Below are 15,518 nucleotides of genomic sequence, written 5' to 3'. Positions count from 1 at the left end.
TACTTGCTGAACCTGCATGTTAACATTTTGTGATTCATGTACAAGGACACCCAGATCCCTCTGTACTGCAGCATTCTGCAGTCTCTCTCCATGTAAATAATATTCTGCTTTTCTATTCTTCCTTTACTAAGAGGTCATTAATTAATTCCGTCTCCTTACACATTACCAGGTCTAAAATATCCTGCTCCCGGATTGGTTCCAGAATGTATTGTTCTAAGAAACTGTCCTGAGTACACTCCATGAACTCATCCTCTATCTAACTTTACCAGTTTGATTACTCCAATTTATATGAAGATTAAAATCACCCAGGATTACTGCAGTATTTTCCTTACAAGCCCCCCTTATTTCTTGATTTACACTCTGTTCCACAGTGCAGCTACTGTATGAATTTTTGCTATTTCATATCTCCACCCAAACTGATTCCACATCTTGATTTTCTGATCCAAGATCATTTCTCACTACTGTACTGATCTCATCCTTTATTAACTGAACTACACCACCTCCTTTTCCTTGCTTCCTGTCATTCCAAACTGTCAAATATCCTGGAATATTCAGTTCCCAAAAGGTCAGTACTGAGGGAGTGCCGCACTGTCAAAGGGTCAGTACTGAGGGAGTGCCGCACTGTCAAAGGGTCAGTACTGAGGGAGTGCCGCACTGTCAAAGGGTCAGGACTGAGGGAGTGCCGCACTGTCAAAGGGTCAGTACTGAGGGAGTGCCGCACTGTCAAAGGGTCAGTACTGAGGGAGTGCCGCACTGTCAAAGGGTCAGTACTGAGGGAGTGCCGCACTGTCAAATGGTCAGGACTGAGGGAGTGCCGCACTGTCAAAGGGTCAGTACTGAGGGATAGACAGACAGACAGACAGAGATGGACAGACAGATAGATAGAGATGGACAGACAGACAAATAGATAGAGCAAGAGAGATGGACAGGTGGATAGATAGACAGATAGATAGATACATAGATAGATAGATATGGACAGATAGATAAATCGATAGATAGATAGTCAGATAGATAGATAGACAGATAGATAGACAGAGAGATGGACAGATAGACAGAGAGAACAAAGAACAAGAACAAAGAACAGTACCACACAGGAACAGGCCATTCGGCCCTCCAAGCCTGCACCGATCTTGATGCCTGCCTAAACTAAAACCTTCTGCACTTCCGGGGCCCATATCCCTCTATTCCCTTCCTATTCATGTATTTGTCAAGATGTTTCTTAAACGTCGCTATCGTATCTGCTTCCACCACCTCCCCTGGCAGCAAGTTCCAGGCACTCACCACCCTCTGTGTATAAAACTTGCCTCGCACATCCCCTCTAAACTTTGCCCCTCTCACCTTAAACCTATGTCCCCTAGTAACTGACTCTTCCACTCTGGGAAAAAGCTTCTGACTATCCACTCTGTCCATGCCGCTCATAACTTTGTAAACCTCTATCATGTCGCCCCTCCACCTCCGTCGTCCCAGTGAAAACAATCCGACTTTTTCCAACCTCTCCTCATAGTTAATGCCCTCCAGACCAGGCAGCATCTGTAAACCTCCTTTGTACCCTCTCCAAAGCCTCCACGTCCTTCTGGTAGTGTGGCGACCAGAATTGCACGCAATATTCTAAGTGTGGCCTGACTAAGGTTCTGTACAGCTGCAACTTGACTTGCCAATTTTTATACTCTATGCCCCGACCAATGATGGCAAGCATGCCGTATGCCTTCTTGACTACCTTATCCACCTGCGTTGCCACTTTCAGTGACCTGTGGACCGAAACGCCCAGATTTCTCTGTCTGTCAATACTCCTAAGGGTTCTGCCATTTACTGTATACCTCCCACCTGCATTAGTCCTTTCAAAATGCATTACCTCACATTTGTCCGGATTAAACTCCATCTGCCATTTCTCTGCCCAAGTCTCCAACCGATCTATATCCTGCTGTATCCTCTGACAATCCTCATCATTATCCGCAACTCCACCAACCTTTGTGTCGTCCGCCAACTTACTAATCAGACCAGCTACATTTTCCTCCAAATCATTTATATCTACTACAAACAGCAAAGGTCCCAGCACTGATCCCTGCGGAGCACCACTAGTCACATCCCTCCATTCAGAAAAACACCCATCCACTGATACCCTCTGTCTTCTATGACCGAGCCAGTTCTGTATCCATCTTGCCAGCTCACATCTGATCCCATGTGACATTACCTTTTGTACCAGTCTGCCATGCGGGACCTTCTCAAAGGCTTTAATAAAGTCCATATAGATAACATCCACTGCCCTTCCTTCATCAATCATCTTCGTCACTTCCTCAAAAAACTCAATCAAAGTAGTAAGACACAACCTCCACTTCACAAAGCCATGCTGTCTCTCACTAATAAGTTCGTTTGTTTCCAAATGGGAGTAAATCCTGTCCCGTATAATCCTCTTTAATAGTTTCCCTACCACTGACGGAAGGCTCACCGGCCTATAATTTCCTGGATTATCCTTGCCACCCTTCTTAAACAAAGGAACAGCATTGGCTATTCTCCAGTCCTCTGGGGCCTCACCTGTAGCCACAAATGATGCAAAGATTTCTGACAAGAACCCATCAATTTCTTCCCTTGCCTCCCTCAGTATTCTAGGGTAGATCCCATCAGGCCCTGGGGACTTATCTACCTTAATGCTTTGCAAAACACCCAACACCTCCTCCTTTTTAATAATGAGATGACTGAGACTATCTGCACTCCCTTCCCTAGGCTCATCATCCACCAAGTCCTTCTCTTTGGTGAATACTGATGCAAAGTACTCATTTAGCACCTCGCCCATTTCCTCTGGCTCCACACATAGATTCCCATCTCTATCCTTGAGTGGGCCAACCCTTTCCCTGGTTACCCTCTTGCTCTTTATATATGTATAAAAAGCCTTGGGATTCTCCTTAATCCTGTTTGCCAATGACTTTTTATGACCCCTTTTAGCCCTCCTAACTCCTTGCTTAAGTTCCTTCCCACTGTCTTTATATTCCTCAAGTGCTTCGTCTGTTCCTAACCTTCCAGCCCTTACAAATGCTTCCTTTTTCTTTTTGACTGTGCTCACAATATCCAGTGTTATCCAAATTTCCCGAAACATGCCAAACTTGTCTTTCTTGCTCACAGGAACATGCTGGTCCTGGATTCTAATCAGCTGACGTTTGAAAGACTCCCACATGTCAGATGTTGATTTACCCTCAAACAGCCGCCCCCCCAATCTAAATTCTTCAGTTCCTGCCTAATATTGTTATAATTAGCCTTCCCCCAATTTAGCACCTTCACCCGAGGACTACTCTTATCCTTATCCACAAGTACCTTAAAACATATGGAATAATGGTCACTGCTCCCGAAATGTTCTCCCACTGAAACTTCGACCACCTGGCCGGGCTCATTCTCCAATACCAGGTCCAGAATGGCCCTATCCCTAGTTGGACTATCTACATACTGTTTCAAGAAGCCCTCCTGGATGTTCCTCACAAATTCTGCCCCATCCAAGCCCCTAGCACTAAGTGAGTCCCAGTCAATATAGGGGAAGTTAAAATCACCCACCACCACAACCCTGTTACCTTTACATCTTTCCAAAATCTGTCTACATATCTTGTCCTCTACCTCCCGCTGGCTGTTGGGAGGCCTGTAGTAAACCCCCAACATCGTGACTGCACCCTTCCTATTCCTGAGCTCCACCCATATTGCCTCGCTGCATGACCCCTCTGAGGTGTCCTCCCGCAGGACAGCTGTGATAATCTCCTTAACCAGTTATGCAACTCCCCCATCCCTTTTACATGCCCCTCTATCCCGCCTGAAGCTTCTAAAGCCTGGAACATTTAGCTGCCAATCCTGCCCTTCCCTCAACCAAGTCTCTGTAATAGCAACAACATCATATTTCCAAGTACTAATCCAAGCTCTAAGTTCATCTGCCTTACCTGTTATACTTCTCGCATTGAAAGAAATGCACTTCAGAGCACCAGTCCCGCTGTGCTCAGCAACATCTCCCTGCCTGCTCTTCCACTTAGTCTTACTGGCCTTATTTACTCTGTCCTCCTCATTTATTTTTCTAGCTGTCCCACTGTTCTGGTTCCCACCCCCCTGCCACACTAGTTTAAACCCTCCCGAGTGACGCTGGCAAACTTTGCAGCCAGGATATTAATGCCCCTCCAGTTTAGATGCAACCCGTCCTTCTTGTACAGGTCCCATCTGTCCCTGAAGAGAGCCCAATGGTCCAGATATCTGAAACCCTCCCTTCTACACCAGCTGCTCAGCCACGTGTTTAGCTGCACCATCTTCCTATTTCTAGCCTCTCTGGCACGTGGCACAGGGACTAATCCAGAGATTACAACCCCAGAATCCTGTTTTTTTAACTTTCTACCTAACTCCCTAAACTCCCCCTGCAGGACCTCATCACTCTTCCTGCCTATGTCATTGGTTCCGATGTGTACCACAACCTCTGGCTGTTCACCCTCGCCCTTCAGAATGCCCCCTGTCCGTTCAGAGACATCATTGACCCTGGCACCAGGTAGGCAACATACCATCCTGGAGTCTCTTTCACGTCCTCAGAAGCGCCTATCTGTGCCCCTGACTACAGAGTCCCCTATAACTATTGCTCTTCTGCGCTTTGTCCCTCCCTGCTGAACAACAGTGCCAGCCGTGGTGCCACTGCTCTGGCTGCTGCTGTTGTTTTCCCCTGATAGGCCATCCCCCCCAACAGTATCCAAAACTGTATACTTGTTAGAGAGGGGGATAGCCACAGGGGATTCCTGCACTGACTGCCTGCCCCTTCTAGCGGTCACCCATCTATCTGCCTGCACCTTGGGTGTAACCACTTCTCTAAAACTCCTGTCTTTGACGCTCTCTGCCACCTGCATGCTCCTAAGTGCATCCAGTTGCCGCTCCAACCGATCCATGCGGTCTGTGAGGAGCTGCAACTGGGTAAACTTCCTGCAGGCGGAGTCGCCCGGAACGCTGGAAGTGTCACGGACTTCCCACATCTCACAGGTGAAGCACTTCACCCCTTTAACTGACATTTCTATCACTAATTAGTTAATTAATATAAAATAAATACTTATTAAATCCTTACTAAATTGTTATAATTAACTATATGGTCCCCAGTGCTAGATTTCGACTATAAATATTATTTTATTTATTTTTATTTTTTATTTAGAGATACAGCACTGAAACAGGCCCTTCGACCCATCGAGGTGAACACCGCCCTCCGAGTCTGTCCCAGAATCCCCGAGGTTCACTCCGCCCTCCGAGTCTGTCCGAGAATCCCCGAGGTTCACTCCGCCCTCCGAGTCTGTCCGAGAATCCCCGAGGTTAATTCCGCCCTCCGAGGCTGTCCGAGAATCCCCGAAGTCAGTTTTTTAGACTTCCCGGTCTGGAACTCCGCCCTCCGAGATAGATCGATCGATAGACAGATAGATAGAAAGATAGATAGATAGATAGATAGATAGATAGATAGATAGATAGATAGATAGATAGATAGATAAATAGATAGATAGATAGATAGATAGATAGATAGATAGATAGATAGTCAGTCAGATAGATAGATCGATAGATGGACAGATAGATAGACAGATCGCAAGAGATGGACAGTTAGATGGAGAGATATATAGATGGATAGATAGAAAGATGGTCAGATTGATAGATAGATATATAGATAGATAGATAGATAGATAGATAGATAGATAGATAGATAGATAGATAGATAGATAGTCAGATAGAAAGATAGATAGACAGATAGATCGATAGATAGATAGATAGATAGATCGATATATATGGACAGATCGATAGATAAACAGACAGATAGATAGATAGATAGATAGATAGTTAGCTAGATAGATAGATAGATAGATAGATAGATAGATAGATAGATAGATAGATAGATATGGACAGATAGATAGATAGACAGATAGATAAATAGATGGGTGGTCAGATACATGGACAGATAGACAGATGGAGAGACAGAGAGGTCTGATCACTAGGCTGCCCCAAAGTGGTTTACATCTTATGACGTACTTTTGAAGTGTGTTTTGAAGTGTAGTCACTGTTGAAATGCAGGAAATCTGTCAGTCATTTACACAGCAAGCTCCCACAAATAGCAATGTGATAATGACCAGTTACAGCTTTAGGTGTTAATGTTGGAATATATATTGTCCAGGACACCTGCTCTCCTTCAAATAGAGTCATGGGATCGATAATGTCCACCTGAGGGGGACTTGTGAATATGGCACCTCAGACAGTGCAGCACTCCCTCAGTGCTGACCCTCTGACACTGCAGCACTCCCTCAGTACTGAACCTCCAACAGTGCAGCACTCCCTCAGTACTGACCCTCCGACAGTGCAGCACTCCCTCAGGACTGACCCTCCGACAGTTCAGCACTCCCTCAGTACTGACCCTCTGACAATGCAGCACTCCCTCAGTACTGACCCTCTGAGTGCGGCACTCACTCAGTACTGATCCACCGACAGTGCAGCGCTCCCTCAGTACTGACCCTCTGACAGTGCAGCACTCCCTCAGTACTGAACCTCCAACAGTGCAGCACTCCCTCAATACTGACCCTCCGACGGTACCGCACTCCCTCAGTATTGACCCTCCGAGAGTGCAGCACACCCTCAGTACTACACGGCGAATGTGAGACTGTTTTTTGTGCTCAAGTCTCTGGATTGGGACTTGAACCCACGAGGCCATGGCTGACACTTTACAAGATTCCCATCTTGTGAACTTTAATTGTATTTTCCTTTAACCATTGTGCAAGCTTCAATAGGCAACACCAAATGCTCTTGCTTTAACACCTGGCCTATCCTGTGTGAACCGGGTAGGCTCCCTGGGCAAAGCTGCAGCCATGTGACATCTGCTGTGCAAAGTGAGAGATTCTATGAACCTAGAGGTGCTGAACTGCTTTCCATTAGACATGTGCACAACCCCATTTTACTGCACACTGGCCCACTCCATTTAACTACATACGTGGATGACTCCATTTAACTACATACGTGGATGACTCCATTTAACTACATGTGTGCACTCTCCATTCAACTACATGGGCAAAGCTGAGTTCAGCTTCTCACACATTTAGCAATTGTGCTTTCACTTCAACAAGATTACTGTAACTCCGGGAACCCGGAGAAGACTAGTATCTATATATTAGTCAATATGCAAATACAGGGAGGGGGTCAAGGGGAGCAGGGGAAAACACTTTATTAAAAATATATTTGTCCCTAATTAATCATTTCCAAATATTTATTTCCATTGTGCATTGGGTTACGATGTTACAATGACCAGACTTCAAAACAGGTGTTTATTTTTCTGTCTTTAGGACATCCTGAGGTCTCTATAGTAATGCAGGTTAGGGTTAGTTGAAAATGACCCAGAGAATCTGCTGGTGGGAGGGGAGGGAGGTGGGTCTGTTTCTGCTGTGGAGACCAATCAGAAATGGATTTTTAGTGGTGGAGGGGTCAAATTCTCTGTCTAGGGGGCAGCTAGTCGACACTGACTTGACTGAACACGTCAGTAATCGGAGGCTAACTGCAGGAACAGCACCTCATCTTTCGACTGGGCACTCTACAACCTTCCAGACTCAACACTGAATTCAACAATTTTAGTTTGTAACCCCCCCCCCCCCCCCCGCCCTCATTTTTGTTGCCCTTTTCTTTGCTGATTTGTTAGTTTATCTCTCTTGTTGACCTCTTATTTCCTTTACCTTGTGTTCTGATCCTGCCATTCACACCTCCTCCAGACACATCTCTCATTACCACTCCCTTTGGCTTTGCACCTTGACACCCTTTCTGTCATTTAATCTCTCCTGCCCTCCACCCGTGTCACAGACCTTCCCTGCTGTTCTTCTTCCCACCTTCCCCCTTTCACTGGCTCAAATCCTATCACATTTCTAGAATTAATATTGATCCATCACAAGGTGGAGTAGTAGTAATGTCACTAGATATTACTAATCCAGAGGCCCAGGATAATGCTCTGGAGACACGAGTTCAAATCCCACCATGGAATTTAAATTCAACTAATTAATTAAAAGAAAAATTGGAATTGAAACCTAGTCTCAGTAATGGTGACCATAAATTGAATGTTCATTAACAAAAAACCATCTGGTTGACAAATGTCCTTTTAGGGAAGGAAATCTGCCTTCCTCACCTGGTCTGGCCGACTAGTGACTCCAGACACACGGCAATGTGGTTGACACTTAACTGCCCTCAGTTCTGTTGTACAAAAACCACTGCACTGTCGCAGTTCAAGAAGGCGGCTCCACCACCACCTTTCGATTAGATTAGAGATACAGCAATGAAACAGTCCCTTCGGCCCACCGAGTCTGTGCCGAACCTCAACCACCCATTTATACTAATCCTACACTAATCCCATATTCCCACCAAACATCCCCACCTGTCCCTATATTACCCTACCACCTACCTATATTAGTGACAATTTATAATGGCCAATTTACCTATCAACCTGCAAGTCTTTTGGCTTGTGGGAGGAAACCGGAGCACCCGGAGAAAATCCACGCAGACACAGGGAGAACTTGCAAACTCCTCACAGGCAGTACCCGAAATCGAACCCGGGTCCCTGGAGCTGTGAGGCTGGAGTGCTAACCACTGCGCCACTGTGCCGCCCTCAACGGGAATAAGGGATGGGCAATAAATGCGGGCAGGGCCAAGTGATGTCCATATCCAATTAAGTGAATTTAAAATAAAGATAGAAAATATTCATTGTAAAGAAACTAACTCCTCTCACCAGCTACTTGTTGCAAGTTTTCCCTTGGCATCGAGTGATTGACATAAAACATCTGAAATGGAATGTTAAAACAAATGTATTCCTGGGACTGAGGTTCCGATACATGTGGTTTAGTTGCAACAAAAAAAAGTCAGGGCAGGAACTGTTGCAGCAGGAAAACACATTTCATTGAAACTGGACTTAACACAGGATCCGGACACAACACAGAAACTATCCGAGCAGTCAGCTTGCCCGGTCAGAATCTCACTCCTCGTTGCATTACCAATTAAAACGGATATTGGAGTTGATTCTGGCTGTTTCTGAACGTCGGCCTGAGTGAGAAACGAGTGTTTTGACCCTGCACTCGGCTCAAACGCCAGGACAAGCAGTGCACTTGTACAGTGGCGGATCGGAAAAAAGAGCAGCTCAGAGAAGCAGTCCAGTCAATCTCTTCCATTCCAATCCTTCCAATGAACTGCTTTGTTGCAAACACCAGCGTGTTGGATATAAAGATATGTGTTTAAGTACACATTGCAGACTCAAATATAAAAAAAAACAAATCCTTAACGATCGCTGGGTTAAACTTGTTCTGGATGAATTCAAGGCACTGGATTCTGAAGGGCTTTTGTCTTTGCCCATCTGGGATAAAATGTGCAATTTCTACAGTTGTTCTTTTAAATCTCACACTCTTGACATGAGAAGGGGGGGTTAAAATCAGAAATTATTGTGAATTAACCCTCAACTCGGTGGAAATAAATACATGGAAATGTTTAATTGGGGACCAATAGAGGCTCAATAAAAAAAATCTGGTCTGGTCCACTCCCACCCCCCCCCCCCCCCCACCACCCCCACCCCCCCCCCCCCCCGCCCCTGCTCCTCTCAACCCTCCCTGTATTTGCATACAGGTTCATATAATAGATACTGGTCTCACCTTGTCCGGCACTGTAACTGGATCCACTTTCTGGAGTTACAGTAAAACCCTGCTCTCTAATTCTTCACGGGTTTTTTTCCCCCCCGGAGGGAATGGCTGCAGTAATGTATCTCCTGGGGACCCTGCTACTCCATTTAACAGGTGAGAGACTTATGTTAACAGAACGTTACTCAATTATTCATTTGTAAACCATTAGATTAGGAAGCAAAGGGATTTGGTAGCCCGGCCTGTTTATTTATCAGTGTGTTTTTTTTGCTCCAATAAACTGAATGTGTTTTTCTCTCTCTTGTGTTTTGTGTTGAAGGTGTCCTGGCGGTTCCTGTCCTCAATCAGACCCCAATTTCAGACCCAGTCTCCGCCGGTGAGACCTCCGAGTTAAAGTGTGCGATGCAGAACGGCAATGTGGGCAGTTACTACATGAGCTGGTACCGACAGAGACCCGGGGAGGCTCCGGTGTGGGTGTTAGCCCACTATACAAGTGGTAGCATCTATCGAGGCACCGGCTTCACGGACCGTTTTAAACCTTCCAGAGACACCTCCAGTAACAGTCACATTCTGACCATCGGCAGCTTGGAACCGGGAGACTCCGCCGTCTATTACTGTGCTGCCAACGATGGCTCAGCAGGCTACATACACAGTGAGACAGGGCAATACAAAAACTGCACCAACAGAACCACTCAGAATTCCAACAGCTACTGAAATATTCCTGCCTGAGACTGTGTGATGAGCTTCAGAAATATTCCTTATGTAACTTGTGGAAAATCTCACTGGAATTCCATGGGTTTATTTGGATTTTCCCCAATATTTGGGCTATTAGCTGGGTAGGTAAACATTGATATTCTCAGGGTTTCCTCACTGATATGTGAAAATCCTTCTCCAGACTCTCAGCATTCCGGCCCCAGTGAAAGGCAGAATGTGAAAGGGAATGTAATAAAGGACAGATTATTAATATTTTCCCCTCTTTCTTCCCAGCCTGGGTTTTAGGTGACCCGTCCCATTAAAACACTGCACTGTGTTTACCTTCGGACCTGGGACCGCCCTGAGTTTACGGAGTAAGTAATTCCCTCATCCTATCATTCATATTGTTTCAATTATTTATTCATTTATTGTTGCAGAATCGGATCTGCCCTGATAACGGTGAAAAAAAATTGGGTCAGATTTTTATTTTTCTGTCCACTGATTCAGTGCTGGGAATTTGGATTCTGGAGGGTAGAAAAATAAACACTAAAATAGCAGCAAAACAATTGCGGATGCTGGAAATCTGAAATAAAAAAAACAGAAGATGCTGGAAATACTCAGCAGGTCTGGGCAGCCTCTGCGGAGAGAGAGGGAGAAACGGTGAACAGTTTCGGGTCTCTGACCTTTCCTCAGAACCGAGGAAAAACTCCATTGGCAAAAAAAAATGCAGAATGAACAGGGGAGAAAGGCCATTCAGCCCCTCGAGTCTGTTCGGCCAGGTCTGCAGTGTGCAGGTGTGGACTTCTCCGTCTATTCGCTGCACTGTTGTATAAATAGGGCGGCACAGTGGCGCAGTGGTTAGCACCGCAGCCTCACAGCTCCAGGGACCCGGGTTCGATTCCGGGTACTGCCTGTGTGGAGTTTGCAAGTTCTCCCTGTGTCTGCGTGGGTTTTCTCCGGGTGCTCCGGTTTCCTCCCACAAGCCAAAAGACTTGCAGGTTGATAGGTAAATTGGCCATTATAAATTGTCACTAGTATAGGTAGGTGGTAGGGAAATATAGGGACAGGTGGGGATGTTTGGTAGGAATATGGGATTAGTGTAGGATTAGTATAAATGGGTGGTTGATGTTCGGCACAGACTCGGTGGGCCGAAGGGCCTGTTTCAGTGCTGTATCTCTAATCTAATCTAAAATAGCGAGCCTGCCCCGGGTGTTGCTGGAAGATTTACAAACAGGAATTTTACTCACACTCAAAGGGGGTCGAGTTTGACACTAGCACCCCCTCCCCCACCTCAAAAAAAGACTCCCAAAGTTGGGAAGTGGGGTTCGGCTGCGGCAGGGACTCGATGGAGCGAATGGCCTCATTCTGCGCCACCTCCCCCCATCTTGTCTGTTCCTCACGCACCCGGTCCCTCTACCCCCCAGTCCCCGTCACCCTTCCCAAACCCCTCCTTCCGACTGTCGTTCCTTCATGTGAAGTGTCTAACCTACTTTCTAAATGGAAACCGCCCCGAACTTTATTACTTTTAAAACTTTTTTTTATAAATAAATAATTTTTCCTAGTGAGGTGATCACCGAACTCTGAGTGTGGATCTGGGAGGTTGAGTTACTCCCAATACATACTCCGAGCACCTCCATAAGACCTCCAGTACAGCCTATCCGAAATGTGAAACTTCCTCAAATTTTAAACTTTTGATTTTAATCTGCCCCTGAATTTTAAACAATTCGATATTGTCTGTTGTATTTAATATTCAGTTAATTAATTTATCTGAATGTCTCGAATCCATGTACAAGTCCAGCTCTCAATTGACAGGGAGTTAAGATTGGACTAAATATTTAATTTTAATCCAATCAAAGCAAAATCCTGCAGATGCTGGAAATCTGAAATCGAGTGCTGGAAACACTCAGGCTATTATATTATTTACTGTCTCTACCTAAGTCTGAAGTCAAGTTAAATGTTTGTTTTAAATTATAGTATGTGTTACTAATTCTGGATGTGCCTTTTAGAAAAAATGATTGATACGAACAGTGAGATTCCTTTCTTCCACCCTGTCTCTCACACACAGGTAGTGAGGATCGGAAACCATCAGTTCTCCTGCTCCCTCCTTCCTCGGAAGAAATAGACTCGGGATGGGCTACTCTGTCCTGCCTGGTGAGCCGCTTTAAGCCGGGTTTCGTGCGGGTTCTCTGGAGAGTGGATGATAAAGAGACAGACAGCGGGGTGACCACAGGCACCGTGTCCACGGACAGTGATCAAACCTACAGCCTGAGCAGTTACCTGAGAGTCCCCGCCACTGCCTGGAATAAGGGCTCCAGCTATACCTGCAGTGTGGATCACGGCTCTCTGAGCTCACCTCTCCTCAAAACCATCAGCTCCACCGCTTGTTCCGACTGAGAGGGGGCAACTGGGGTTTAGAGTTTGATTTATTGCTGATGAAATATTATTCAATATGTGGAATGTTGTTGTTGTTGTTTTACAATGTAATCACTGTAGCAAATGTGGCCAACGATGTTGAAACAGTCACTTCAATCGCAGTTTAACGATCCAATTTTGGATCCAATTTTAACTGGGGGGCGCAGGTGGGTGACAGTGAATATCAGGACCACCTATCCCGGGAGTACATTCCCATTTGGAGCTGGATGGGTTCTGCTCCCTCTCTCCTTTCTCTCAGTAGTACCATTTGTGAGAATTGAAAAGTGTATCTCTCTGTGTGTGGCTGTTTTAATAAAGATGACTTGAATTCAAATTGCTCTGTTATTTTTTTTCTGGGGAGGGGGGGTGGGGGTGGGGGTGAGTTGAGGTGGATATTGGTGCAAGTCAGTGGTTAACTGTACGAATATTGGCGATTTGAGGATTTTTCTTTTGGGCAGATTTAATAAAAAAATATTCAAGCAGAGTTAACTATTTTAAACGAATTCGATTTTATTTCTGGCACAGAAGGAGGTTATTCGGCCCCTCGGACCCGTGCCAGCTCCCCGTAGTGCAATCCAGTCAGTCCCAATCCCCCCGTGGCCCCCTGCGAATTTATTTCCTACAAGTGCCCCCTCCCCCTGCCCCGTTTCTTACTGAAATCATTGTCTCCTGCTTCCACCACTCTGCTGGCAGTGAGTTCCAGGTCATTGTCACTCACTGCATTTAATAATAAATAAATTCTTCCTCACAACCACCACCCCCCCTCCCCCGCACCTGTATCTCTTGCCCAAAACGTTCAATCTGTGTCCCCTAGCCCTTGTACCATCAGTTAATGGGAACTGTTTTTCCTTGTCTACTCTATCCAGATCTGTCATAATCTTGTCCACCTCTATTAAATCTCCCTGCAATCTCCTTCGCTCCAAGGAAAACAATCCCAGCTTCTCCAGGCTGACCTTATAACTAGAATTCCCCCATCCCTGGAACCATTCCAGTAAACCTCCTCTGCACACTCTCAACAACCCTCCCATCCTAAAGTGTAGTTTCTCCCATACTAGACCATCATTGTATGTGATTTACAGGAAAAGCCTCTGTTTGGAATAAAATACCGTCCCTCCCAGGGAGAACTGCTCACTATCCCGGTCCGAGAGATGGGATGGCACGGGACAGACTAGCCCCAGGTACAATTTGAGAGTTTGCTGATGACTCCAAATTGGGGGAGGCTGCAGTTAATATTAGGTCCATCACAAATGACAGGACATGCAGAATGGGTGTGTAATTGGCAAATGAAGGTCAGTATGGATAAGTGTGAGGTGCTACTTTTTGGGAGGATGAATGAGGTCACCTAGTCCTGGAGGGAGGGGGAGGTGGGGAAGAAAGAGTCTAAATAGGGTTGTGGATCGAGGGTTATAGAGTAACTGCAGCAATGCTGCTGAATAAGGCCATATAAAAAGCAATCCAAACACCGGGGTTAATTTCTCGAGGGATAGAATTGAGAAGCAGATACATTAAGTCAAACTTGTAGGGAACCTCAGTTAGACCACACTTGGAATTACTGTGCACTGTTCCCGTCTCCATATTATAAAATGACACTGGAGAAGGTGCAAGAAAAGATGTGCTGGGATGGTACCAGTACTGAGATAGGCTACCAGGATAGGTTGAAAAGGGAAGACTGAGAGGGGGGGAGGGTAGGACCTGATAGAGGCCTTTAAGGTTAGGAAAGGACTCGATAAGGCTGGACGTTTCCACTTGCGGGTGAGAGCAGAACTAGGGGCCATAAGAGGGAAGGGCTGTTAACTGAGCCCCCGGCTGTGGAGAGGGTATCGGTTGCATCACCTCAAAGAGTAAATGGACAGAGAGTGCTGGAAAAGCAGAGTCCCTCAGCACACCTTAAAGGGGCCACGCACTTAAAGAGGTATTAAATGTAGGTTTAATCCTCATCTCGAGTCTGAGGATGCTGTATTTATGCAGATGTTTTTAGAACTATTTAGTTTCAATATGTTTTACAAGGGGACATCACAGCGTCCAGAGAGACAGAACCTGCACTTCTTCATTCTCGAGATGTGGGCATCTCTGGTAAGACCAGCCATTTATTGTCCATCACTATTTGTCCCCCTGAGAAGGTGACAGTGAGCCTCCTTTCACAGCTTCAGAATGTCCCACAGCGCTTTACAGCCAACCAAGTATTTTTTTTTTGAAGTCTAGTCAACTGTAATGTAGGAAACACAGCAGCCAATTTGTGCACAGCATGATCCCACACACATAACAATGAGATAATGACCCAGGTGATTTTTTTTTTGTGATATTGATTGAAGGATAAATATCAGCCAAGACACGGGGGTGGGGGAGATCTCCCCAACTCTTTTTCTAAATAGGGGTTGCAGTATCTTTAACAGAGGGCAGATTCCGTGACAGATAGCCCCTCCGGCAGTGCGGTATTCCTTCAGTACTGTACTTACATCAGAAGCCTTGAGTTTTAATTGTGGCTTTAGTTGATGTACTTCATGGCCTGCAGTCGGTTAGTTATTAAGGTCTTCAATGAATTGTCATTTGCAAACAACAACCAATCTGCATTTATATGGCGCCTTTAATGTAATAAAACGTCGCAAGGAGTGTCAGCAAACAAAGTTTAATGCTGAGCCACATTCGGAGATATTAGAGCAGGTGACCAAAAGCTCGGTCAAAGAGGTAGGTTTTAAGGAGTATCTTAAAGGCCATCAAACGTTTATCAGTCCAGTTAAATCCACAATGTTGATGATTCACATGGCCGAACAGCCAGGTTCCAGACTGGGT

At 45.6% G+C, this 15,518-nt stretch overlaps 1 protein-coding gene across 1 annotated transcript in view; it reads left to right on the top strand.

Moving 5' to 3' along the window:
* The window catches only part of LOC137356899 (immunoglobulin gamma-1 heavy chain-like), a 36,092-nt gene extending 23,382 nt beyond the window's left edge, over positions 1-12,710 (top strand). The window contains exons 5-6 of the mRNA XM_068022738.1: positions 9,943-10,275; positions 12,382-12,710. Of these exons, the coding sequence (XP_067878839.1) occupies positions 9,943-10,275; positions 12,382-12,710 (662 nt within the window). The remainder of the gene's footprint in view (positions 1-9,942; positions 10,276-12,381) is intronic.
* Positions 12,711-15,518: the final 2,808 nt, after the last annotated feature.

Source organism: Heterodontus francisci, chromosome 46 (genome assembly GCF_036365525.1).
Source record: "Heterodontus francisci isolate sHetFra1 chromosome 46, sHetFra1.hap1, whole genome shotgun sequence".
In the NCBI taxonomy this organism is placed as follows: Eukaryota; Metazoa; Chordata; class Chondrichthyes; order Heterodontiformes; family Heterodontidae; genus Heterodontus; species Heterodontus francisci.
This window is presented reverse-complemented; position numbering and strand designations above follow the sequence as displayed.